Source organism: Denticeps clupeoides, chromosome 2, assembly GCF_900700375.1.
Source record: "Denticeps clupeoides chromosome 2, fDenClu1.1, whole genome shotgun sequence".
NCBI lineage: Eukaryota > Metazoa > Chordata > Actinopteri > Clupeiformes > Denticipitidae > Denticeps > Denticeps clupeoides.
Genome location: NC_041708.1, coordinates 16,733,285 through 16,761,234, shown reverse-complemented (window position 1 = coordinate 16,761,234; position 27,950 = coordinate 16,733,285). Strand labels below are relative to the sequence as shown.

Below are 27,950 nucleotides of genomic sequence, written 5' to 3'. Positions count from 1 at the left end.
TGACGTGTCGGGTGGCGCAGCGGCTCGCACCTGAGCGGCGGCGAGCGGACACGCGCCGGTAACGGACGGGACGGAGAGGATGTGGCGCGTGTGCTGCGTGGGTCTCCCGCTGTGGATGTTCACCCTGGGCGTCACGGTGGGGGACGTGGCCGCGTCCCAGCCGGGAATCCCGCTCTCCGTGTGAGTCTCGAAATTAAATCAAAATCACACTTCTTGTATTATCCTGCAGAAGAAGTGTGTGTGCGTGTGTGTGTGTGTGTGTGTGTGTTTCCGATGTGTAATATGGACTGATTATTGATTATCAGAGCCAGATTATGGCCACGCTGAATAAATGCCTAAAACTGTAACTGTTGTACAGAGAGTAAATAATTACCATTTTATATTATTACTGCACCTTATTTCTCATCATTCATTTCTACACTACAAGACAGAGTCATGACGTGCTGCAAATGCATTTTCGAACTCTTTTCTGCATTTTTGGTGGTATAAAATATGAGCTCTGAGTGCTTGTGATGAGTTGCTTTCATATCTCTGCTGATGATGAAGTGATGAAGGTGTGTGAGATAAGTGTGTAATCTCTTCTTCTTTCAGGGTGAAACTCTGGGCATCAGCATTTGGGGGAGAAATTAAATCCATCGCTGCAAAATATTCCGGCTCCCAACTGGTGCAGAAGGTACGAGTCGCATTTCTCTCCTCACACACACACACACACACACACACACGCGTTTCATCAGATACTGCGGCTGGACACACAGTGTGTTGTGCCAGGTGTGTGTTCTGGATTTCTACGCTTCAGAGAGTTGTGGTGTAGAGACTCAGGTGTGTGAGGTTGAGGCTCAGCTGTGCTGCTTGTGTGTGTGTGTGTGTGTGTGTGTGTGTGTTCCCATGGCCCATTAACCGCATCCCTGGTTCACCCTCAAGATTTTCAAACCCTGAAAGGCGGAATGAGGGGGGTGTTGAAGGACCATGGCTTTTTGTGTGTGTGTTGAGATTGCAGACAGATGAATTTACTGCAGTAACTGGTCTTGTGGGGGCGCTACTGAGGCTTGATGTCTGACTGATTTTGAACAAAGGAAGGAAGGTTGTAGATGAGAGTGTGCTGCCTGCATGGTGCAAAATAAGAGTAAAAACGAGTTGGAATGGAGATGGTGAAACTGCTTTTTCTTTTGCTTTTCTAACACAATCTGAGGACTTTTCCTTTAATCTCTGACCAAACCATTCACCCAAAAATACATTTATGTGTTTGGTCATTTAAGATCAAAGTTTTTGTCCACTTTTGTCAATTAAATATAATTATTATTCCAACAAAAACATCCTGTTCAGCAGCTCCAGAAAGCGAAAGCGAAGTGATTGTCATTGTGAAACACTGCAGCATAGCACACGATGACACAACAAAATGTGTCCTCTGCTTTTAACCATCACCCTTGGAGAGCAGTGGGCAGCCATGACAGGCGCCCGGGGAGCAGTGTGTGGGGACAGTGCTGTGCTCAGTGGCACCTCAGTGGCACCTTGGCGGATCAAGATTACAGGTCTGTTTCCTTACCCATTATAGGCACCTTTATTATTATTTATTAATTGAGTACAATAAGCTTCAACTTCATCCTCAACATCACCCTCATGTTTTGGTGGCGTCGTGTACACGTCTGAGTGTATTGCTTTTAGGTGTGTATGTGTGTGTGTGTTCTTATTCAGGGTAGAGCTGTAGATCCAGGGACTGTTAATACCACAGCAGCTTTAGGTCAGAAGATCCTACAGATCTTTGTAAGCAGATGAGCTCAGCAGAACACTTTTGGAGATGAGTGTTTGGGTTTAAAACCGTGAAGGATGTAGTGTGTGTGTGTGTGTGTGTGTGTGTGTGTGTGGTTACTGTAGTGTCGGGGTGAGCGGGAGCAGTGATGAATGTGTGGAGATAAGTATCCTTCTCTGCTGAACATTCATCAGCTCTGGGCTCTCACTGCTCTCCAGTGATAAGAGCTTCCAATACTTCCATCAACACACACACACACATTACCCACGTAATTACCCACTAACACTGCATACGCGCCCTGCTGTGTGTTTATGATGTGGAAAAATACACACAAAGAGTGTGTCTGAAACGATGGACTGTGTGTGTGTGTGTGTGTGTGTTTATTATGTACTATTAAGGCTATGTGTCCGTAATGGTGAGAAGGAAATTGTAAAAATTGTAGTAAGGAACAACAACAATGAAATAGAATTACAATTCATGTCATCATGATTTATGTTTTCAGAAGTTATAGAAATGTGACACGCTACTTAGTTTTACTAAAACTATTACTAAATAGTTTTTTTATGTAAAGTATTTGTGAATGTGTAAAGGAGGAATAAATGAACTGCACTGTACGTGTGCGAGTCTTCTTGTCAGATGGAGGTGCAGATTCAGCACTTCTCCTCAGCATCAGGAGCGTGTTGCTGTCAGTGTGTGTGTGTGTGTGTGTGTGTGTGTGTGTGTGTGTCTGGCGGAGGTCGTCAGTACTGATGATGCTTGTTCAGACGCCCTGGTAAAGCTCTGGCTGTTGGATGGGGGGAGCAGAGGAGAGGAGAGGAGCTGCGTGGAGGACAGGGCGTGAAATGAAGTGTTCCGCCTCGCCGGGTCCCGCTCCCCCCCTTTCAAGCCGTAATTTGTCGCTGCGTGTTCTGCTGTTTTTGTGGGGGTGGGTGTGGGGGAGGGATGTTCCCTCTGTGTGTGTGAATGGGGATCATGATGATGATGATGATGATGATGATGATGCCTCCTCCGAACTTCATTCTCCAGGCGCGTCCAGCCGCGTCACGTGACGCTCTTTCTCCCGCGCACCGCCCCCTCCCCCCCCCCCCGACCAGTTCTTCCGCAGCCAATAAATCACCAATACACACTCTTACCTGGACGCTCCTGGGCGCGAGTGTGTGTGTGTGTTGTTACAGGACCACGTGAAACCGCCTCTTACACACCGGGGCCGCAGTGTGTGTGTCTGTGTGTGTGTGTGTGTGTCTTCCTGGACCCAGTTAAATAATACCGAACCATTTATAATACCAGTAATACTAATAATAATCCTACAAATTAATTATTATTGTAAGAATATATTTAATAATCATAACGATAAGCAATGGTCATTATTATATAATGACAATACTAATATTACAAGTACGTCTTCATATTCATGCTGGTTTTATTTTGCTGAAGTGCGGAAATCAGTTGTACTGTTTTTCTCTTGTAGAAATATAAAGAATATGAGAAGAAGGTCCGAACGGAGGAAGTGGACGGTGCGAAGCTGGTGAAGAATGTGGCCGAGAGTTTGGAGGAGATGTTCCGCAAGAAAGCAGAAGCCATCCGGGTACGAGCACTGTTATAAAATCATAACCATCTTCATAATATGAAGAAAAACAAGAACAAACGTTGAGTTTTGTTTTCGCATTTTGCACGGCATGACTTTTTTATTTAAATTATTTTTCGGTTCAGATTCCGCTTTTATTCCTGCTGCAGGGTGGATATTTATTAGTTTATTGGACATAATTTATTAGTTATTAGACATTAGGCGCGTGTGCGTGTCGGAGATAAGGTTATCTCCAGCCGCAGATGCCCCATAATAATAATTATTAAAAAAAACTCCTCATACACGCGCGACGCCGCAGCGGAAAGCGTCACATTTATTTCCTATGTGATTTTTTAATTTCTTTTTTCATTCATATTTTTTTCGTTTCTCTAAAGATATCGGTGCGCTTTGTGGTGGATTTGCGTCGCGCTGTAATACCCTGGAATACCCTGGTGTTGTGTGTGTGTTTGTGTGTGTGTGTGTGTGTGTGTGTGTGGCTGCTGGCTGATGCCGGGTGTGGGGAGTGTGTGTGTGTGATTTGCAAAAGTTACACTGGAACAATTAGTTTTTCCACCAGAATTTCTGTATTGTTTTATGTGAAGTATTTAATTATAATAAGTAATAGAATCTCTCTCTGAAGCGTCTGGTGGAAGCGGCGGAGGAGGCGCATCTGCAGCACGAGGAGAACCCGGACCTGCAGGTGACAACTTCATGATGATGATGATGATGGACGCACAGCACGCATTATTTTTCTAATAATTCGGCGGCGTTGTGTGAGAACGCTCGGCACATATAGAAATAGTATTTAAATAATAATAATAAAGTACACTTTAGAAATGAATTTATTTGAGCAGATTGCGGTCGTCATGTTATTATTGATTTCCGTTTTTTGACTTTTTTTTCACGTGTTTTTTGACTTTTTTTTGTCACGTGTTTTAAAAGGACATTCTCTTTTTTAAATGGCGTATTTTTATGGGAAAACCCGGTTAGAGAACATTACTTATCGAAATATAATGTAATTTAATTTCTAAAACATTTAAACAAAACCACATATATAACATGAATAAAAAGGGCAAAGAAAAATACAAAGCCGAATGTTCTAGATAGATGTTCTAGAAAAGTGAAAGCTGGCTGTGAGGTGGAGCACATATCCGCAGAGCAACCTTGACTCTGCAGACTTGCCTGAAGGTCCTGGAGGCCCTTCTGTTCTTCTCCTGCTGGATGGAAGACGCACACCGTATCCCTGTGTGGGGCAGCTCCAGAGAGAATGAGAGAGAGGGCGAGAGAGAGGGATGAAGGAGAGGGGAAGGAGGGACAGTCCCAGCTAAAGCGGAATTACTGTCCGGATTCTGGGAGGAGCCCTGGAGCCGGCGTGGCTCCGATCTGCTGAGAGAGCACGTCCTCCTCCCTCCTCCCGGTCCCCCAGCACGTCACTGAGGCGACCAGCCGTGGTATGAGCTGTCATTGGCTTTATGGTGATGGCTGCAATTCCCTCCTGCCCCTGAGCTCAGCCTTGAGTCTTACACACACACACACACACACACACACACTGAAGAACACAGTTCTCACAAATCGATAACTACAGAGTAGAAATAAAACACAATAAAAATCTTTCTCTGTGAAGGTGGATCTAGGGGCAGGGAGGTGAGAGTCGGGCTTCCACAAAAGAAATCTGTGAAAACACAGATTTCTTAGCTGACCTGAAGATTAAATTTGTAACTTTTGGAGAATTTCTCTACACTTAAAAAAAGTGAACACTGGCTAAACTTAAAAAAGTGCAAGTCATTTGTCACACCTAATATTTTAGCATTGATGTAATGTAAATAACAAACAAACCTGCTGTAACACGTTTATTCACATTACGGCTATACTAAAATATTAGATGTGACAGATTACATCAGTTTTGTTTTTTACAGTGTGGATGTCCTCCTATGAGGGCTGTCATATGAGGCCTGTGGAGAGACCGCCCTCACGTTTTCCATGTTGTTCTGCTTCTCAGTACGAGTACTTCAATGCAGTGCTTATCAATGAGGTGGACGAGGGGGGCAACAGCGTGGAGCTGGGGGGCGAGTTCCTCCTGGAGCCCAACGACCACTTCAACAACCTCTCCGTCAACCTGAGCCTCAGCGTCGTCCAAGTGCCCACCAACATGTACAACAAAGGTATTTACTGGGCCCGTGTGGTGCTGCCCGTCCAGCTGCTGATGAGGTACTTTCCATGTGCAGAATCAAAACCCATTTTTTTGGGGACAAAAGCAAGGCACAGTCTCCATCAATGTTGAACACAGCCAGACTGAAGCTCTGACTGATAATACGTCAACTGCAACTTGCGGAGACGTGGGTCAGACAGCACAGATGGCAGGGTGGCTGCAGTAGCGTGAGGCCTGTCACCGACGCCGGACACAAGCATGACATTTTAACTCCTCCTCCTTCCTTTGGCTGCTCTCATTAGGGGTTTCCACAGCGGATTAACCTGTCTGGCTGTCCGCACATTCCTGGTGCAACCTTCCCCATGTACCCGGGCTTGGGACCGGCACCACAGAACACACTGTCACATGTGTCCCTAGTTTAGTCCCCTAGGGTTATGCATGACAGGGTGGCTGTTGATTGGAAAATGATTTGATGTGTAGTCCTGATTTCCTTTGTGAAAAGGGTAACTTAACTGAATATTTAGAATATAGGAAATTTTATTTTATTTTATTGTACTCTAAATATATTTTAAATGTTTTGTGTGCAAAATATAAGAGACAAATAATGTATTATTAATGTACTAATTAAACTAATACATTTAAATATTGCACTCTGAAGTGGATCATTTTTTAAATATTTATTGTACTCTATGGCATGCTTGTGGAAATGCATTTTTGTCACAGTTTCATCACATTCATTATTGCCGCTAATGTAACTGACCAGGGTGTGTTTAAGTTAATTAAAGCAAGATAAAGAGAAATTAATTGAAATTCCATTAAATTAAAAGACAGGAGTTCCTTTATAAACTGCTGCAGGAAGGGACTCAGACCACAACTGCTGCCAGTGTAATGCGAGAGGATCAAATGCTCAACATTATCAAATGGTGAAATTTAATAAAGAAAAGTAGAATGACACGATGGCCTAAACAAACAGCAGAGCACACAAAACATAGCCATTAATCCGGGACAGCCTGCCTGTCCTGCTTGTGTAGATTTAAAGGGTCCTGATCAACCAAGCCTAATGAATGGTGTGTGATCAGGACCCAACACTCATGTGAATAGGTGCCATCTGGGTGAGCCAAGTGGCACGGGTGCATCACAGCCAGCTCCACATCTTTAAAATATTTCAAACCTTTGTTGCCCAAAAATATTTAAAACTTTAAGCAAGGTTCATACTTTAAATTATGAGGCGCACGCTACCTCTGCACTTGCAACACACATTTATGACATTTATAAGTCCTTTTGAGCAAAATATTCCGTCATTAAGCCGACCCTACAGAAGGCTCCATGCTTCAGAGGCTCATTAGTAAAAATGAATGAATTTGAATAACTGGTGTCAGTGTCAGTGTGGGGTCGATAGTGTCCTTGTCACTGGTAGGGGTGATGTGCTCCTCCGCAGTGCTCTGTAATAGACCCTTTATAACCTCTTTACACGCCCCTTTGTGTTCCACAGGACATTAGCTGAGGGCCTGATGGACTCCTGCTGCCTTTTGTGCAGAACAGGAACAGACTGGGCTGTTGTGCTTTAGGCTGAGCTTTGTTGTTCATTCATGAGTGTAAAAGGGAGGTCAAAGGTGAAATGGGTCACTCTGTTCCAGCTCCGGCTTTAAAGTCTCTCTCTCTCCCTGTCCCTCAGACCCTGACATTGTGAATGGGGTGCACTGGTCTGAAGCACTAAATAAAGTTTTTGTGGACAATTTTGAAAAAGACCCTTCACTCATTTGGCAGTACTTTGGAAGTGCCAAGGGTTTTTTTCGACAGTACCCTGGTGAGTTTCTACTCTTCAGTGTATGTATGTGCTTACAAAGTATTTATACAAATAATTATTCTCAGAATAAAGAAGTCATTATATTTTGCATGAACTCTTATGCCAATAATAGAAATGGCAGAACAGAGTAGAGCTATGCATTTGTGTAATTGTATTTACTGCATTAAATGAACAAAACTAAAACATAATTTTTGTTGTGACAGCAATTTCTCTCTGATCAAATATATAAAATAAGCAGAAATTTTGCTGTACCAGCTTCCAGGCTTTAATGTGTCTTATGTTCTGCTCCTGCTAACCAGGGGTTAAATGGCATCCAGATGAACACGGGGTCATTGCGTTTGACTGTCGCAACAGAAAATGGTAGGCATTTGTCCGTTAAAGCATTTTTTAACATTGCACATTAAAAAGTCTTAAATGAATAATAATTCATTCTTTAACATGTTGGTTTGGCTACATATAAAATTCAGATATTTTAAGATTTATGCTTTATAATTTGAATCTCCAACAGTAACTCTGAAATTCTTTAGGAAGGGACACATATTACATTTTAATGATAAAAAAGTGAAAAATAGTCTCTTTACCTATACACAATGTCGGTAATTAAATAAATAAGGACATTTTTGATGTAAAAATAAAATTAAACATTATTAGCAGTTAAAGCAATATTAGCTTAGATGAAGAGTGTATCTGTTTTCACTGTATTATATTGGAGCACAGTACTGTAAATGTTATGTATATTCCTTGTGTTTGCACTTATCTTTTGTTCTGTGTTATCTGAATGCTGTACGGTGCATGTGTCCCACTGGCTCTGCTGTGTCAGGTTTCCTGCTCACCCACTGTGTCGGCGGGTCTGCTGTGTGCTGCATAATAGCATCATAATGATCCATGTTAGTGCAGATGTCTCACTGCTATAACAAAATCCCTCGAGGAGACAATAAAGTGTTCCATTGTAATCAATTAATTAGTCGAGCTCTCCCCCTCTGTTCCCTCTCCCTCTTCTGTCTTTCTAGCTTCTTTTGCCCAGCAGACAAATGTTACATTGCTGTTACCATGACCCCCTCCAAAAGTGGCCATGTACACATAACCAGACAAAGCTCATTTTAAATGGCACTCCAGAGCAGCAGCCTTTGTGTGACACGTAACTCTGACATGTCAACATCTCATCCGCAGAGATTTCACATAGTTGATCATATTTCTTGAATCACCAGCTCTTCCTATTCACACAGCTGCTGCTTTGGCACTGCACTGCGTCTCTCTGTGTCTCAGGTACATTCAGGCAGCCACCTCCCCGAAGGACGTGGTTATCCTGGTGGATGTGAGTGGCAGCATGAAAGGCCTCCGACTGACCATTGCCCGCCAGACCGTCTCCTCTATCCTGGATACACTGGGAGATGATGATTTCTTCAACATCATCGCAGTGAGTCACATTGACAGAACAGTACTTCCCTGTTAGTGACTGATGTGTGTGTGATGTGTGTGTGTGTCTGTACCACAGTACAATCAGGAGATTCATTATGTGGAGCCTTGCCTGAATGGAACACTGGTCCAAGCTGACAGAACCAATAAGGATGTGAGTTCCCTCAATTACTGAGACTCTGTTCAGACCCTGCAATATGATCCTACTGGCTTACGCTGCACTATACTGGCCCATACCACCCAAAACACACCTACTTGGCCCAGCACCACACAACATTGCCCTATACTGGCCCATACTGCCCAACTCTACCCAGGACTGCACTACACTACCCAACAATGCTCAACACTGCACTATACTGCCCTGCAGTGGCCCATGCTGCTTAACAATGTCCAACACAGCCGTGAACTGTTCTACACTTGCCTATACCTTCCAACATTCCCCAACACTACCCAGTGCTGTCCCACAATGCCCCACATTGCCATACACTGTTCCACACAGCTAACTTTCATCTCTTTTATCCTACAGCACTTCAGAGAGCATCTGGACAAGCTGTTTGCTAAAGGTATTGGGCTGCTGGGCAATGCTCTGACTGAAGCCTTTACCATTCTCAGTGATGTAAGTCTTCATTACACTTACTGTATGACTGATAATTCTGGCACTACTCACACTACTCAGTTCATTTCACTCTCTGGCTTCTGTCTGTTTATCACAGCTCTTATCTTGCTCCTCTTTTCTCTGCTTTGTAATGCTAAACCTGCAGCCACCGTCTGTCTTTATAGCAATAAAAAGCTTGCCAAAAAAGGAACCTCATTCTGTTGTGGCTCTGGCTGTGGCTAATTTCTTTAAAGACTGAAAACTTTAAAAGTCTTGCCTTACACCACATACCTTTCTGGTAACTTCCTGATGAGTTTTTCCATTTATACCAGCAGATACACCCGAGCCAGCCTGCATTAGAAAAAATCCACACATTAGTTAATTGATGATGTAACTGATTTGGAGTGGCCATCAGGGTGATTAGGATGAATCAGAGAGGTTGTGAGGAACTGTAAGGAGGTCATGTGTCAGATAATTTTGTGTCTCCCGGACTGCTCCAGCATAGCAGCAGACTGAGACTGGGGGTGACAGGGAGGAGCGTTGTCAGATTCGTTACATGCCGTGAATGCAATCTGTCCCACAGTGAACAGCGACCCCCCCTTTCCAGTGAACCCTACTATGTTCACTTTTGATGTAAAACTACAGTCTCATCAATATGGTCACTGCATAGACTGCATAGTGTGGAATTTCAGACAAAAGGTCCTAAACTTTCTGCAGTAAAGATTTGTGTATGTCTGAGCATGTGTCTGCATGTAAGTGTGTTTGTGCAGGAGTGTGTGTATGGGGTACTTGTATAGGGTTTTTATGTAATGAAGGTGGAAAATGAAACTGAAAGTGAGGGATTTTGAGATACCCCACAGTGGCTCAATACTTTTTAATTCTAATGATTGTGCAGTTCATGGAAGATGTTCATCAAACCACCCTGTCACCAGACTTGCTGTGTGTACTGGAGCATTATCACCCTGATACATGAAGCAAACATTTGAAAGAAGCTTGTACTGTCCAACAACAGGGCGGTAGTTGGTCAGTGGTGGCTTAGCGGTTAAGGAAGTGGTCCCGTAATCAGAGGGCTGCCGGGTCGAATCCTGACTGAGGTGCCACCAAGCAATGCACCGTCCCTACACACTGCAGTGTTTCACAATGACAATGACACTTCACTTTCTCTTTCACTAGTAGTCTAGTGTGTAAGACACTCATGTGTAAGACATTATGAATACTGATAGTCTCCAGTGGGACTGTCCCTGTCACTACTGATTTTAAGTCACTCTGGATAAGGCTGTTTGATAAATGCTATGAATGTAAATGTACCATCTTCTCAGGTTATCAGTGATATCAGATGACCAATACCTGAGACACTAAAAGTCTCTGAGATACAGAGTGACTGATCATGGCGACCCGACTGCAGTTCAGAAGGATTCATCGAATGGCTCGCAGACTCATTCACCAGTTCATTTCGTTCCAACAGTTTACGGACTATGTATTACACTGTCATCTAGTGTTCAGAATAAGTACTGCAGGTGCAAATCACTTATCAAAGTATTTGGCCAAATTCATCCACTTTGTACATTTATACATTTATTTGTACATAGACACAACATCAATCAGGTTTGAATATATAGCATACCAGAACATGCATATGCCTATATGTTTATAAAGATTTAACTGTAAAATTAAATCAAATTATACACACATGACTCCATCACCAATGCGTGTTTGTAGTGTACACATTGCGAAAGGATGGTTTTGATCTGCATCCACATCTGTTGTTCATGCGCCGGGTGTGTAGTGTTTGCCATTTCGTTGCATTGAGGAAGTTACTTTTACAGTGTGGAGACAATATTGTGTCAATATTGTGTCTTTTACTTCTGAATAAGTGTTCCATCTGCAAGAGTGGTCCATCAAGTAAAGTGGTATTTTTGAATATGTTTGTCTTTGTATATGTATGAGTGTGTTTGAACATGCATCTATGAGTTGTGTGTATGTGTGTGTATGCGCATGTGCCGCTCTGTAGCTTCGATGCTTTACTGCTGTGCCCCTTTCCACCCTCCACATGCTGACACTTCTATCCTGAGGCGTGATTAATAGCAGTAATTAACAGGACTGATTAATAAAGCACAATGTGCGAGAGAGAAGGGCTGAAAGTCCGTTCACTTTTTCTTTATCTGCCGTTTGTCAGGCCAGTCAGTGGAGCGTCGTCTCAGATCTCCACTCTTCTACTTAATTAAGTTACACAATAAATATGGTAATCAGCTGAGCCTACGGATGGCCTTTAAATTCAGCTGATAATGTGTAGCTGTCTGAATGGTCAGAAGAAACTAAACGGAATCTATCACCAAAACAAGATTCATTCTTAAAAAGTTCTTCCACCCTCTCCTGCATGCCAGGAAACAGGCAAAAGCAAGGATTAATGTACGATAGCCAGGATAGAATTTGATGGCCAAAGTACTTAGCTACAGATACAAATCTGCAAAAGAAGGTTTTTGAACTTATGCTTTATAAGACTTCACATTCAAATAATCTATCGAAAGATGTGTGTACAAATCTTTCATTATGCAGAAAATTATGGGCACTGTGTAGGGGGCATAGTCAACATTGCCAGAAAGATGATTAATAAAGAATACATTTACTATACTAAATACTAAATAAAACCAAGAAATAAATCTCTGTCTGTATGGTTGCAAAGCAGCTGTAGAATTTTGACAGCGTCACAAGAATAATTTAGCATGAAATTAGCAAAATTCCAGTACATCAGCTCTCATTATTGAATCAAAGGCAAGTGATTTCATTCAGATGAAAAATGAAGGGGGTCCCCTCTGCATTCATACGCATACACTCAGTGTACACCTATGAAATAATGTTTAGATCTGATTGGCTGGAAGATGGCTAGACTTCCAGCACCGCCTCATTCGTTCACTCTCATAACAGGAATACACAGTGCGGCATGTGAATTGGTTGAAGTGTGTGTGTTGCATTATTAATGCATATATATTTAGCGCCTATCTTGCAGTGTGAAACCAGTGAGAATACACTTCTAGTGCAATTCTACTGCTGATTTGTGTAAAACACGTCGGCAGTGGGCATGCTCAGAAGAAAGGCAGCCTTTAACATGGCGGTGATTGCTTTGTTTCTACCCTCTCCCTGTCATGGGTCAATATGCCACTTAATTACAACAATGCGTCCACATCGACCAGGCGGCTGCTGCTGCTGCCTTTATTTACAGAGAGATCAGACCTCATCACACTCTGTCCCCAGAGGTCCCGGCAAAGGAAGCGTTCCTGGAGGGAACAGCTTCTTCGAGATATTTCTGAAGGCGTCTTCTGTTCCTTTACTTTCCTCCATGTATCTACATTTATTTCATTTCTATTCATTTTAAGATGTGTCTTGATCAATTATAATGAAAGAATGCAAAGGCTGAGTATTTTTAATTGTACGCTGCAATACAAAAGTCACTTCATAAGTTGAGAGTTCTTGTTTCACTAAATTGATCAAACAACCTAAAATTTTATGGCAGATTGATTTTTGACTTCAGTAGCTGTGCTGCAGTATCTGTGTAATGCGTTCCCTGCAGTTCAACCAGACGGGCCGTGGCAGTGTGTGCAGTCAGGCCATCATGCTGGTGACAGACGGTGCAACCCAAATGTATGACGACGTTTTTGCCAAGTTCAACTGGCCGGACAGGAAGGTGAGTGATGCTAATTTTACATTTCCAACACTCATTAATTACGTTATGAGTCCAGGAATGACTGTTAATGAACACACAGCAGGAGACTTCCTTCTGCTCCCCCTCCACTCTCTGCACTGGCGACGTTTTGATGATCTTACAGATTTCCTCCGGTGATGTTTTGAGGAAATGGGTTATTACGGGTCTTTTTGAGAAATGCTGAGTGAGCACACAGTGACATTCCGCTGTACCCGGAGGTCTGTGTTGAATAAACTGTTTTTAGCACCTCAAGGGTGTGTGTGTGTGTGTGTGTGTGTGTGTGTGTGCTTGCACAGGTCCAGGAACAGACGTGCATACTCCCTATTTGATTGTATGCTGAACCTCGGGCGAACATGAGAGAGGCTGAGGTGATTTTGTAGCCCAACTCAGTGAGCAGGAAAATGCGTTTTTACATTCTGCAGGAGAGCCAAACACGAGCCGCGGCGAAGCTCCCTGCGCTGTAAGCCAGGCCTGGCGCGCCGGCCGGATGGCAGGGAAATCAAAAGCCATTTATTCTTGGGAGACAGGAGCAGTGTAGTGGGAAATGGAGGCAGAGGAGAGGAGGGGCGCGTGGACACAGATTTACCCTTCAACACTGTTCAGCTGAGTGCAGCGGCCAAGGGATTCCTGCCACGCTCACGGCAGCACACGCAGGCCTCCGCCCTCCACCGGCCGCCATCGCTTCAGGAGGATGGCTGCCCAATTTATATACTGAACAGTGCCAAGTCAACTATTGTCGTTCCAACCATCTACACAGTCAAAGGATACGACGTCCCGCCTGGACCATGATGCAACAGAAAAACAACACAACTACATGTGCTAACAGGACAGAACGATGAAAATGGTGCTAGATAGTGTAATAATGTACTGCCAGAACTTGAACAGCAGGGTGTTTTCACATGTCTTACAGACCCTCTCTTACTCTACATGCACAGGTACGCATATTCCCTTACCTGATTGGACGGGAGTCAGCCTTCGCTGACAACCTGAAATGGATGGCCTGTGCCAACAAAGGTTGGTTTCCTCTACTGATATATAATTTGAAAGGGTGCTTACCCATTTTATATATAAAGAATCATGCATACCAACCTTTTACGTATATATCCAGCAGAAATAGTCATCATTACCTACTCAGGTCCAGTCAAGATCATTATAGATTTTTTTCCACCACGTTGACAAAAAGGCTGGTCAAGAGCAGAAAGAGCAGCTCTGTCTTTCTGTCCTGTTTATATCCCGTGCTGTTTACTGTAGTGTATTCAGCATTAGAAATGTATCATACGTTGTCCCAATATAAATGTGTGGGGAGCTGCAGGCGACATGCCTTATCATTGCTGTAAGGGAAAAATATGTTCAATAAATTCAATTCTGTTCTTATTCTTCTTATTATTAATATTATTATTTTGTAGTAGTACTATTGGTAGTAACACAATTCTGTTATTTCACCATAATATTTTAGTTGTTTTACTTTTGTGGTAACATTTGCCCATCATTCTGAAAACAGAGACTGAATATCCTACCTCTGCACTCTGAACTGGAACTATCATTATTGTTATTTATGTATCTATTATTTTTGTTGTTGTGACAGTTATTTCATTTGTACATAGTTTACAAAAATATGAATATCCTACCTTTGCTCTGTTTGCTTTGAATGTGAACATGTTTGATCTGACACTGGTGTTTTATTGTGATCATGCAACTAACCCCATTAAATCAGTTTCAATTAAAGATGTAATCAGTGAAAACGAGTGAGCTCGCCTAGTGGAGCCCACCACCCCCATGCTGCTCTCTGCTCCTGTAAAACTGCAGCACAGGCCTGTCACACTGGGGTTAAAGATCAAACCCCCCTGAATCACTCTTCCTGTCAGAGCTTTTCCCCTGGCTGCTGCCGCTGATGGCTCCCATGCAGCGCTCCACTGCCTGCAGAATGGGGTGTTTCTGAGTGTGTGTGCCTATTTGAGCTTTGCAGTTTATAATGTTACAGTATTAGAATTACTATACACTGTACACTTTAAATACATCCATGACACTTTATATATGCGTGTGTGTGTGTGTTTTGTGCACTACGGCCCACTGCAGTAATACATCTATAATTCCTGTAGGCTATTTTACTCAGATCTCAACACTAGCAGATGTGCAGGAGAATGTGATGCGGTACCTTCATGTCATGAGTCGTCCTAAAGTCATCGACCACGAGCACGACACCGTTTGGACCGAGGCATACGTGGACAGCACAGTGAGTAACGCCGGAGACCGAAAGTGTGCATCAGCTGCTGCTCTGACCTGTGTGTCCATGTGTGGAGGAAGTTACAGCTGGGAACAACGTGCAGTAGTATAATACATGTGTGTGTGTGTGTGTGTGTGTGTGTGTGTGTGTGTGTGTGTGTGTGTGTAAATGATAGTATTACACTGCTTTTGTTGAATACAGCAGAAAGTGTGTGGAAATGTGTGTATGGTTTCAGGTGCAGAATTATAATGTGTGTTTGTGGTGTGTCCTCTTTCTTCATTACCCTTCATGCTGCAGAAATGACTCCTCATTAGGAGCTTCATTAGTTCTGCTGTACAAATGACTCCTCCGCCACCGTGCCTCTTCCTCAGCTGGGCTACCCGCCAGATGAGGTTTATTTAAGCACCAGAACATGCAACAGCAGAATTACACAAGGTTTTACATTATAATGCACCTGCAGCAACAAGGATGCAGGGGTAGTGCTGCATTCTGTCCATGAGATCCGGTACCTTCCTGCTGGGGTAAAAACTGGGGTCAAAGCAGTTTGGAGGAACTCCAGTACTCTGACAAAGAGGCGCTGGAGCTTGTCACCTCCCTGCTGGTCTCTCTGGGAATTGCAGCTCTATGCTGGACCTGTGAGACAAGTGAGAAAAATGGGATCTTTGGAAGTGTGTAGTTGTGTGCGCACAGCTCACACACACACACACACACACACACACACACACACACACACACACACAACTGGCTGTCCTTTGAATGTGCACTGCTGTATCTGAGCCACAGAGGCACCCCATTCATCATTCTGTGGATCATTGGCTTTTATCTCCTAAGACGTAATAAAACTGACACAGGGTGCCAAGAGAGGGGAGCAAAAGGGGGCGGGGGAGGTGAAAGTGAGGTAAGAAGAGTGTGTGTGTGTGTGTGTGTGTGTGTGTGGGGGGGGGGGGGGGGTAGTGCAAGGTCGTTTTTAGTAGAAAGCAAAAGATCGCTTGAAAGAAGCAGTTTGCAAGTGATGCTGAGATCCTATACATCCAAACCAAATACCCTTCACTGTAACACACACACACTCTCTCTCTCTCTCACACGCATACACACACACACACACACACACAAACACACACACACACACACACACACACGCACACAGACCTACTCACATTCAGGACAGCAGCAGTACAACAATGCATGTGCATGTATTATGGAATATTCATAAACATTCTGGTTGAATAATCCATTAAATCCATTAATCCATTAATTTACATTAAACATGACTGGTGTAGTTAATGATGTGTGTGTGTGTGTGTGTGTGTGTGTGTGTGTGTGTGTGTGTGTGTGTGTGTGTGTGTTTCTTTATTACCAGCTCAGGGAAAGCAGAGGCCTGAATCCAGTGACCACTGTTGCCATGCCAGTGTTCAGCACCAAGAATGAGACGGTTTGCATCTGCACGTCACACACACCTCATTTACACTTTAATCAAACATCATCAACTCTATTTTGTGTGTGTGTGTGTGTGTGTGTAACACACACGTGTAAAGGTTTTGCATTTTTCTCTTTATTTTACTTTTCTCTATAGAAGAACCAAGGAATTCTTCTGGGTGTGGTTGGCACTGATATTCCTGTGCAGGAGCTGATGAAAGTTGTACCTAAACATAAAGTATGTAAATTTAAATGCTTTATTTTATGGACTTTGTTGATATTCAGCACACGGTTACAGATATTGCCTGGGTGCGCACTGCTGGATAAACACCTCATTTATTTGATTCTTTTTCCAGCTTGGAATCCATGGATATGCCTTTGCCATCACTAATAATGGCTACATTCTCATGCACCCGGAACTAAGGCCACTGGTAAGAACCAGAAACCCACTGCACTGAAATTAAAAGAAACCACACAACAAAGTCAACATAATCACGCAAGTGGTTAAATAACACACTTCGCACAGCATGTGATGAGCAGCTTTTTGCTGGGTGTGTTCAGCAGAGTGAACCCAGTTGTCTGAAATCACATTCTTCATTAGAGCACTTCCATGTGTACAGATTGTACACTATGTATTGTTCTGTGACTGGTATAAATAGTAAATCCTCTATTTCTAATAGCAGCAGCAACATCTGAAGTCAAAGTCAGATTTCTTGACAATCCTGGCATGTGTACAGGGTAGAGTACAGCATGCAATAGGTGCCAGGTCAGGGTTGGTACTGATTTGTCCCTGAAAAAATAGTCTTAACAGGTGTAGTGGAAGGAAAGTCCAAAATTCAATGTCCATGTTTGAAGGTACTGCACAGCGCTGAGCATGACAATTCAGTGAAATGGCACTTATGGTGTTGGTAGCTGTGGTGACCCTCTGGTAGTGAATCGTGCTGGATATCACTGGGTGGGGGCGGGGGGCGCAAAAGCTGTGTGAAAAGTGGATGGGATCCACTGGGCGGGCTAGGCAGGTGTTGTAGATGTCCAGGAGGTAGGGACGTCAGACTGCTCAACCTCACTGCTGACACCCAGCCACACCCTACACCACTACCCATATAACCCTGTTCCAAAGTGAAAGTTTTTAGCAGGTGTGCTGTAACATGTGTGCTGTGTCCTGCCTTTTTTCTCGTATTACAAATTGTGTTCCGTTTTTGTGGACCCGGTGAACCCGTATCACACTACAACATAGTGCCAGCATTGTCAGTGTGACACATTTATGCCTTCAAATGAAGTTAATATATGCAAATATCAGAAGTATGTGATTTCAGACACACCATTAGTTTTGGGTATACATTATATGGACATGGGCCGTAGTCACCATGTTCTTTCATCAGATCTGAAGTGTTAGGATGAACCCAAAAAATAAAATAAAAATGTTATAATAGTATTAATTCCATAAGTAAAAACTGTTGACTTATGACCTCCATCTAACATCAAGATAGCATTTAATCTGCCTGTGAAAGCAGGAGGAATATGTTAAATTCCAGTTATTCTGAAAACACAGAACTGTCTGAACCCTGTTCATAAATATGCAAATGAAACCTGAGTGCAGGTTACCGCTGTTTCAGCATGACGTATCATAATGGAAATTTCCGGTGTTGGTTACCTGTACTCCATCACTCTACAGAGACCCTGTTCATACATTGCATTAAGAAATAATTTTCACCTAAAACACATGAAACCACCACATTTAGATGACTGCCTGCCACCCATAGGTCCCAAACAACTTTTATGATCAACTTGTTTGTCTGTGAAGTCAACTAAACATCCTGTCCTTATGACAGCCTGCTGTCAGTCATTTACAGGTTCAAATGATATAGGCCAAGTCTAGAAACATACACGCGTTATTGCAAGGTCTGAACAGGGCCAGAGAGAGAAGCAATGAGGGGTGAAATGTCCGAGCAATGTGGCAGGCTCGCTGAAGGCAGGTTGGCGGTGGAGTGTGATTCCGGTACCTGCTGTAATCCCGACCCTCTCCCCTTCTGGTATATGCATGCAGGAGTAAAGCCCATTCATGTGCCTTCCAGTTCTGATGTTAACACGGAGGTAACCCACCCTTTACGCAGAACCTCATCGATAGCATCCAGTCACCGTGTGACTGTGTGTGTTCGTGTCAGTGTAACTTTTGCTGTTGTACCGTGTGTGTTATTGTACAGTACTGCCATGCTGGTGTGTGTTAAGTGTGAGCCTCTCAGCAGCTGGGGTTTACAACGTTAACGTCAGACTGCTGTGGGCACAACTGTGTTTGACTGCACTGAAAAGCCATTTTAATCTTACATACATTAACTACCCTTAATCACTTTAAAGCCCCACCCACACACACAATTCTATCTTAAAATCAGCTAATTCTGCTAAATTTCCTGTTTGTTGAGATGTAGATGACTGGGATTTACACCCAATAGGGTATTTCAGAGAATTTGTAATATATAAAGGTGGTGTGGGTCTTTAAGGTTTCATTTGAAAATAAAGAGCCAAAAAGAGCTGAGCTGGAAAGTAAAAACAAAAAAAAAATAAAAAATACAACATGCTTAGTGTCATCATACTGTATATTCCAACAGTGCAGTACTGCAATCATGTAAAAAAAAGTGAACACCCACCAGGGTTCTGATATAAACGCTACACCAGTTCCTGCAATAGTGCTCTGAATGGACAGATCCTGCACCATCTGGGTGGAAACTGTCTGCTTTTCATGTTCTTCAGTGGTACTCCTGTATGTTGCCCTGCGTGGCATCGCTGCTTTCTCTAAAACCGGTCTACACATGTTTCTCCTGTGACTGAACCAAACGCAGGAGAAAGCAGCCCATTCACCAGTGCAGTGTGTCGTTGCTTTCCTCATTTCACCCCGTGACCCTGGCTGTGACTGCACAGTGCATAACCGGCAGTAACCTGCACATGTTCTCTCCTCAGTACCAGGATGGCCAGAAGCGGAGAAAGCCCAACTACGGCAGCGTGGACCTGTCTGAGGTGGAGTGGGAGGATACTGATGATGTCGTAAGAGCCCTTCTCCCTTTTGAAATATGTGTATTTAGATAACACTCTCTCACCATAACCACTGAATCCAAGTCTGGGTGGCGGGCCGCCAATGAGTGCAGGGCACAGCGTAATTGCTGTGCCACATTGTGGTCCCTAGAGCATGAGTAGAATTTGCCAATCCTTGTTGTTGAAAATGCCTGCATATGGCTTATATGCCACAAACTGCACATGCAGCAGTTTAATGGCGTTTCCACTGGATATATAATAAATACTGGAATAATGAAAAAAAGGCCTTCAAGCAATAATCACGATATAGAGTAGATTTATTATGGTTATGATTTCTTAAATATAAGCTATATGTGTTGAATGAAACCTGTATTTTTGTGTTATTCATTTTCCTTTGTCCCAGCTGCGTAATGCTATGGTGAACAGAAAAACTGGGACTTTTTCCATGGAGGTGAAGACAACTGTAGATAAGGGGGTAAGAACCCAGGCACGGGCCGCTGTGTGTATGAATTTTTAAGATGCCCCACTGTTGCTTTTATTATTAATCGTTTCATTATTTTGGTTTTGATCAGAAACGTGTCCTCAGAATGCACAATGACTACTACTACACTGACATCAGAGGAACTCCGTTCAGGTAGGGGTATTGTAGAGAATGCATGTGAGAATGTGTTTGTGTGAAATATTTGTGAGTGATGCATTAATGATCTGTGTCTGTGTTCAGTGTAGGGGTGGCCCTGTCTAGAGGTCATGGGAAATATTTCTTTAAGGGAAATGTTTCAGTGGAAGCAGGTGAGAAATGTTCTACGTTCTGATCATTTCTCTGTGAAAGAGCCATCTGGCCTTGAAGCTTTGCTGACCCTCATGTGCATTTCAGGCCTCCGCGATCTTGACCAGCCAGATGTGGCCTTGGCAGATGAATGGTAAAAGCTGGGTTATAGTGTGTGTAAACAGAGAGTTATGTAGGGCTTAGGATCAGGAAATACATGGTAGTGGTGACACATTGGACAGTAGCAGCTCTGAACATGTTTTTGTGCTGTGATTACAGGACCTACTGTAACACAGATGAGCACCATGAGCATCGTTACCTCAGCCAGATCCAGGCCATCAAACTTTACATGACTGGACGTAAGACTCACCTCAAGTGTGAGTATTAATGTTACTAAATGTGATATGCTTTTAATAATTGCAGGAGTAGAAACAAGATTGGTTGGTTACTAGGTTGGTTACCAAGCTTTTCCATTGTTAATATCTGCTAAGTTCTGGTCCTTGCCCAGTTTTGCAGTGTTGAAAATAAGCCAGCAGAGTAGCTTTTCTATAGCTGTTCTTCCTCCTAGACAAACACAATGGTTCTGGTTGCAGTGTGAACATCTGCAGTTGTTTATTCCCTCAGGTACAGCTGCACAGCATGTGTAGAAAACCCAATCTCCACCACTAAACAAGTGTTCTTCATAGATGAGGATGGGATCCTCTTATATGGAGTCCCACCTTTTTTGTCCTTGATGAGTTCTTCAGGCTGCAGCTGAAGTTTTCCAAGATTCTTCGTTGGTGTCATATGATCTTGTCAGGACCAAAGGGGGAATGGAATGATGGAAATCAAGGGGAAAATAACTAAGTTTATTGGGACAACAAAGGTAAAAAAGGCACAAAGAAGCCACCACGCCATGCGCTGAAAATAATCCCCTACTGAGGTGCGTGTCTCTGCAGCTCCCTGCTGCCCTCTTGTGACAACCCCACAGTCCTACGCCTTGGAAGATTTGATTCATGATTCTGACACGGACAGACGAGTCGCTGACGAAAGTCCCTGAGACCGCTTGCGTTCCTATAAGGCACAAACACAGACAGACAACACGCAAACACCACAATCCTCCATACTGATGGGGACACAGGATACATGCCTGACCCTCTGGTTGCGAGTTGGGGAACCGATCTGCCCATCCATGGCACAGCCTAGTTATATTAGGCCCCAATCCCTCAGGTTTCATTGCCGTCAATTGAGCTTGTGCCTGCACCACCTGCAATGCCCAGATGAAGCCGAACATCACAGGTCTTCTTCGAACCTGAACTGAAACTCGTCCTGCACGGCCGCGTGATGAGTATCAGTGAATGCAGCGGGTATAAAATACTCCTCTCTGAATGCCACAGGTGACAGGGAGCTGATTCAGCAGGTGCTGTTTGATGCTGTGGTCACGGCTCCACTGGAGGCCTACTGGACGGGTCTGGCCCTCAACAAATCAGAGTGAGCATGCATTCCTCTTGATGACTGTTGGTGATAGCCATGCTCTGTGGTAAACCCCTTTTTCCTTGATTTGTTCAGGAACTCAGATAAAGGAGTGGAGATCGCCTTTCTAGGAACTCGCACTGGCCTCTCCAGAACCAACCTGTTTGTGGTCCAAGAGCAGCTTTCCAACCAGTGAGTGTATAAATGCAGTTTCTCAAACCTCTTTTCATTTATAGCAAGTTCTCTTCACTGGTTCATGTCATTTGCTTAACAGGGATCTCCTGACTGCTGAAGACAAAGAAGGAGTGTTTAACTCTGACCACTTCCCGCTGTGGTACAGGCGAGCAGCGGAGCAAGTTCCAGGGACCTATGTGTATGCCATCCCTTTCACATCAGGTATGCTTAAGAGCGTTTTTAATGTTTTAAATCGGATGGATGACTTAAAGCCAGCCTCATCCCACAGCATTTCCCTGACTGATATTCATGTGCCATACATTAATTCTGTACAATAAGAGTGGAGCTAGAGAACAATGAGGCTATTTGAATGTTACATGGTAAACATTAGGGTCAGTGTAGATTTCTAAGGAATTCAAATAAGTTCCAAACTTTCTGACAGTATCAGATTTGATTCATGAGTTTGTTTTTCAAGCTTCACAGAATAAAAGTGTTGTTTTGGCCAGTACTGCAATCCAGTTGCTAGATGACAGGAAGTCGCCTATTGTAGCAGGTAATATGGGCCTGAGAACACAAATTAATAAAACTCGAAATGCAAAAGAGACTAATTGTGGAGAATTTCTTATGTCTTTTTTCAGCGGTAGGGATTCAGATGAAGTTGGAATTCTTCCAGAGAAAATTCTGGACCGCTAGCCGACAGGCAAGTGCCTGTTCCATAACACTTCCAGCTGGTTAAAATAAGAACAACCTCATACATTCAAAGTGGAAATAAAATCAAATAAGTATAATATCTCATGATCAGTATGAGCCTCAGACTTATTAAAGATTCATCCATCATATTGTGGGGACAAATGTATGCATAAAAATGAAATAGCTTTGGGCTATTAAGACAAATCAGAAAGACAAATCAGTTTTACAATTTTATGTTCTGTGCCAATATGTGCATATGTTGCGTATAACTACCATTGTTCATAATATAAAAATGTGATTTTCTGTCTGCAGTGTGCAGCACTGGATGGAAAATGCTCTATTAGCTGTGATAATGAGGTAATATTTATGTGCTTATTGCTGCATTCATATCAACAAATGTTCTAGAAGATTCCTCCTCTGTTCCCCATCTCGTTATTGTCCCCTACTGGCAGTGTGCAAGCTCCACCAGGGGTCAGTAGTGCTTTATGTAAAGGAAAGTGGAAGTGAATGGGGCTTATGGTGGACATATGAAGCCCAGAATCAGCGAGGGAGGTGTGGTTTTATTCATGCAAAAATATCAATAGGGAGGTCAGATTCCTGTTTTATTCAATTTGAAAAAAAAAAGCAGGAAAAAAAGAGCAAAGTAGCGTGGTTTGATTAAAGCAGTGACGTGCCTCCATCCTTCTTTGTGCATTTATCCCTTTGTATCCCTTTTCCGGTTTTGCCCTGGCTGTGTTGTAATGAGCTTAATTTCTCCTTTTTTTCAGGATATCAAGTGCTACCTTATTGACAACAATGGATTTATCCTGGTTTCGGAGGACTACTCTCAGGTACAGGATGATAATCACTGAAGATCACAAATGCCTCTGTTATCGTATTACTGCTCCACATCTGTCACCTCATTGTGTCTTTCCTGCAGACAGGCCTGTTCTTTGGAGAGGTGGAAGGCGCGGTGATGAACAAGCTGCTTCTAATGGGATCATTTAAAAAGTGAGAAATGACAAAACCACACATGCACATGGATAGGCTTTTTTTAAATTTCAGATAGGTAACATTTATGGCCCTGTGGTCTTCCACTCTGTGGCAGGATCACTCTGTATGACTACCAGGCCATGTGTAAAGAATATGCAGGGAGCAGTGACAGCGTTGGTGCTCTGTTAGATGTGAGTATTTCTGCTGCAGACAGCAAAACTGGTTGCTATCTGGCTCTTCAGCCTCGGTCACTTCCTTTCTGTTTTGCTTGTGTTTTTCAGCCATTCTCTGCACTGAAATGGCTTCTTACTGAACTCGTCATGTGAGCAGATAATTGTGATAAAGTGATGTAAAATGATATCTCAGTCATCACCTATAACAGAAATGTATTCCATTAATGCATCACTTGTGTTTTTGTCTCAGTTTTCTGCTTGAGTTTAATCTGTATAGCTGGTGGAACGTTGACCTTGGGGTCAGAGGTGAGCACTATGGACGTGTTTGTGTCTTTGTGAACGTCTGCATCAGCTCAGGCTGTTCTTGAAACCAGATCCCTCCAAATGTTTTTCATTGTGTGGTTAGGGTTAGGTTAGGGTTAGGGTTAGTGACATAATCACAATATTTCTGATGTTACATCCTGGTCTAGGGGGAATGGGGACGTAAACAAATAAGTGTGGAAAAAGCAAAATGCAGGGAACTACGGTCGAGATTTTAAAGAAGCATATTACTACTTTTTATAATCTGAGACACAAGCCACTGTTCTCGTAATTGTTATTAGGACCTGTAATTTTAATAGAACTCTCTGCTAGTGTCTCAGATCTCTGCGTTCCATATTTCCAGCCCAGAGGAGTCAAAGAGGAAAGGTTATGATGGTGCCGTGTGACACAGCCTATCCTGCCTTTGTGTCGGAGCGCACCATCAAGGAGACGGCTGGGAACATAGACTGCGATGGCTGCACGAGGTACAGGCGAGAGAAAAAACTGAATCAGATGAGGAGGCCTGGCAGCACACCACACCACTGTGACTTACAACCCCAATCCCAGTGAAGTTGGGACGTTGTGTAAAACATAAATAAAAGCAGAATACAATGATGTGCCAATGTTCAACCTCTATTCAATGGAATACTCTACAAATACAAGGTTGTTCAAACTGATCCAATTTACATATTTTTCTTCCTCATTTTGATGGAAGATCTCAAAAAAGCAGGGACAGGGTATGTTTACCACTGAGTGTATCCATCCTCCCCGGTGTTCAGCATCATTTGGGCACGCTTGCCGGGCATGAGTGCCGCGCCCGCCCCTTCCTGATTACTCACACCCGTTGTTCCTCCTTTAAAGGAGTACATGCACCAGTGTTCTGGGCCCGGTCTTGTTGTTCTGTCTGTCACTGTGTGTGTTTGTGTGCATGGTGTATGTTTACCTCAAGATTCTTCCCCAGGATTGCATTTAACTTTCCAGTCTTTTGCTGCCCCTGTCACAGCTTTTTTGTGTTGCAGGCATCAAATTAAAAATTAGTTTGCAAAAACAAACAAACAAATTTTGTCTTTGTAATGTATTCAATTGAATATAGGTTGAAAAGGATTTGCAGCTTAATTGGAATTGGGGTTGTAAAAAAGGACATCAGTCACTTCCCATCTTCAATATCTAATGTCCCATTACAAGATGAATGATTATGGGAAGCTTTGCTGTAAAATGGGAGGTATGTAGATTGCCTGTATAGCATTTCCATTAATAGGAATACATTTGGTGCAGGGATAAAAAGAGTAGGAAAAAAACAGATTTCAGGCATCCCCACCAGGATTAGACATACACATTATTATGAATATAATTATTATTAGTAGTAGCAGAACTATTATTATTATTGTTTTTGCTATTTAATTTATTGATGCATGTATATGTTATTATTTGATCATTTTAATTTGAGTTTGTTCTATCCCCATAGGACTTTTGTGATCCAGCAGATTCCAAGCAGTAATCTCTTCATGGTTGTTGTGGACAACAAATGTGATTGTAGTTCCACTTCTCCTATAACCATGGAACCAATTGAGATCATGTATATCCTTGAAAACAATTTAAAGCATTTGTCAAACACATATCTTCAAACATGGATTGTGTGGTACAGTTCTCCAAATGACATTATTGTTTATTAATATTTAGCATTATTAGTGGTATTTGAATATTTGTCAGTTCATTAATGGGTGACCTGACAACTGTTGCAGTGCATTAGTAATGTAACAGGATGTCTCAAAGTACAGTCTTATTTCTGATACTCGTGTGGTGCTTCTAGTGAGACAGACAGGGCTGTTATTTATGTTCATATGAGTAACATGGCCTGAGTTAGGTTCTGAAACACTCTGATGGTCAGATGTGGAAGTGGAAGAAAAAATGCTGCCACTGCTCAGGGCCCAGCCTCTTTGTCCTTAACCTCTGTGAACACAACGAATCTCTGAAGTGTGATCGTCTGAAATTTCAGAAGGAGAGGAAGAAGCCAGAATCCTGCCATCCCTTCCATCCTCAGGTATAATTTCTGCTCTCAAATATAGTTTGATATATAATAATCTGTAGTCTGAAAAGCAAATGGTCATGAATTATAATCATAAATCACATTGGAAGAACGGAGGAGATAGAAAGAGCGTATGCATATGCTGTAACACCTCCGCTGTATCAGTGTAGAGCGTGAGGAAAACAGGGGCGAGGATGAGGATAAATCGGATTCATCGTCTGTGTCGAACACTAGGTCGGTGATGATTATCAGCTGTGGGAACCACACAGTTCTGTTTTCCCAGCCGTCACCTGACCAGAGTCACATGACAACAGAAGCTTTAAAACAGTTGTGTGTCAATTGTTTGTCCCGCAGGAAAACCCCATGGAGTGTGGAGCGGCAGCAAACCTCTACCCCCGGCATACAGCGGTTCTGCTGACCTTACTGACCATACTAACCACAAGGTGACCTTCCCCACTGCCACGAGAAGCCTCTAGATCCCAGCACATCATGCAGAAGACAAACAAAAAACACCTCTGACCAGAAGACACAATGCTGTAGTTGCAGACAGGAAGCACACCACACCATCGCCAAGGACCGAGGAAAACGCACAGCCAAGCGCAGCCGACTCATCACGTGACGCTACATGCTGCTACAGCGGCCAAAACCAAGGGTAGAAAATCCCACCATCCACTTCATGTAGCTAGACCAAGACTGGAGCAGCATGCACACGCTGATATGGACACTGACAATGGGGTTCAAGTGGGGGACAAAAACTACTGAAATGATACGGAATGCTTCATGTTGTACTGAACTGTCTCTGATGATTTCAGATAAATAACAAAAATTTGGTGGAACTACAGTGTGTCTGTAATAGTTAAAGTCATTCCATTTGAATTATGAAACTCTGTTATGAAAAAAGATGCATGAGGATAATCATTTGTAATTTATTCTGTATCTGTGAGCATTTATTACATAGACTTAAAATGTCCAACACAAAGCTGCTTACTGAAAAAAGACAGAGATCTTGCCTGTTTTGACACTGCTTTTGTAAGCTTTAACAAATCATTCTCTTTAAAAATATAAACATGTGAAGAATTAGAATAAACATATTTTCCATCAGTTATGGCCACATTCTCTTCATTGATCTTTAAATTGTCCAGAATGAAGAAATGGGTTGCTACATGGTCATTTTTTTTTACTTTGTTGAGTTCATATTCTGGATGCCAGAAATAATTACACTTAACTAAAAATCACTGTGTATTTACAGATACAGACAAATACAGTGGGTTGCAAAAGTATTCGCCCCCCTTGAACTTTTCCACATTTTGTCACATTACAGCCACAAACATGAATCTATTTTATTGGAATTCCAATAAAAGACCAATACAGGGAGTGCAGAACTATTAGGCAAATGAGTACATCATCCTCTTCATGCATGTTGTCTTACTCCAAGCTGTATAGGCTCGAAAGCCTACTACCAATTAAGCATATTAGGTGATGTGCATCTCTGTAATGAGAAGGGGTGTGGTCTAATGACATCAACACCCTATATCAGGTGTGCATAATTATTAGGCAACTTACTTTCCTTTGGCAAAATGGGTCAAAAGAAGGACTTGACAGGCTCAGAAAAGTCGAAAATAGTGAGATATCTTGCAGAGGAATGCAGCACCCTTAAAATTGCAAAGCTTCTGAAGCGTGATCATTGAACAATCAAGCGTTTCATTCAAAATAGTCAACAGGGTCGCAAGAAGCGTGTGGAAAAACCAAGGC

At 42.8% G+C, this 27,950-nt stretch overlaps 1 protein-coding gene across 2 annotated transcripts; it reads left to right on the top strand.

Annotated features, from left to right (window-relative positions):
* The first annotated feature begins 53 nt into the window (after nt 1–53).
* cacna2d3 (calcium channel, voltage dependent, alpha2/delta subunit 3) lies at nt 54–27,299 on the top strand. Of its 2 annotated transcripts, XM_028965523.1 has the most exons (37): nt 54–180; nt 592–673; nt 3,216–3,332; nt 3,952–4,011; nt 5,311–5,473; nt 7,136–7,267; nt 7,567–7,627; nt 8,534–8,684; nt 8,763–8,837; nt 9,210–9,299; nt 12,847–12,960; nt 13,914–13,992; nt 15,078–15,211; nt 16,563–16,634; nt 16,776–16,856; nt 16,975–17,049; nt 19,574–19,657; nt 20,049–20,120; nt 20,218–20,279; nt 20,367–20,434; nt 20,520–20,565; nt 20,691–20,788; nt 21,788–21,881; nt 21,960–22,055; nt 22,138–22,259; nt 22,513–22,590; nt 22,676–22,737; nt 23,040–23,084; nt 23,495–23,557; nt 23,647–23,717; nt 23,815–23,890; nt 23,981–24,021; nt 24,123–24,178; nt 24,537–24,657; nt 25,638–25,750; nt 26,131–26,213; nt 26,553–27,299. In XM_028965523.1, exons 1-37 carry the CDS (start codon nt 80–82, stop codon nt 26,643–26,645), a joined length of 3,231 nt encoding a protein of 1,076 aa, XP_028821356.1. In that variant the 5' UTR covers nt 54–79; the 3' UTR covers nt 26,646–27,299. The 2 variants fall into 2 exon arrangements, 1 of the variants encoding a protein (XP_028821356.1); XR_003744153.1 differs by lacking the exons at nt 24,123–24,178; nt 24,537–24,657; nt 25,638–25,750; nt 26,131–26,213; nt 26,553–27,299 and having other exon boundaries at nt 23,651–23,717; nt 23,981–24,020.
* The last annotated feature ends 651 nt before the right edge of the window (nt 27,300–27,950 follow it).

Bases quoted from the DNA above. Each gene is read 5' to 3' on its own strand.
- cacna2d3 (XM_028965523.1), top strand. From the start codon at position 80: ATGTGGCGCGTGTGCTGCGTGGGTCTCCCGCTGTGGATGTTCACCCTG. The intron at 3,333-3,951 runs GTACGAGCACTG...CTCTCTCTGAAG, and splicing joins AGAAAGCAGAAGCCATCCGG to CGTCTGGTGGAAGCGGCGGA. The intron at 4,012-5,310 runs GTGACAACTTCA...TCTGCTTCTCAG, and splicing joins AGGAGAACCCGGACCTGCAG to TACGAGTACTTCAATGCAGT.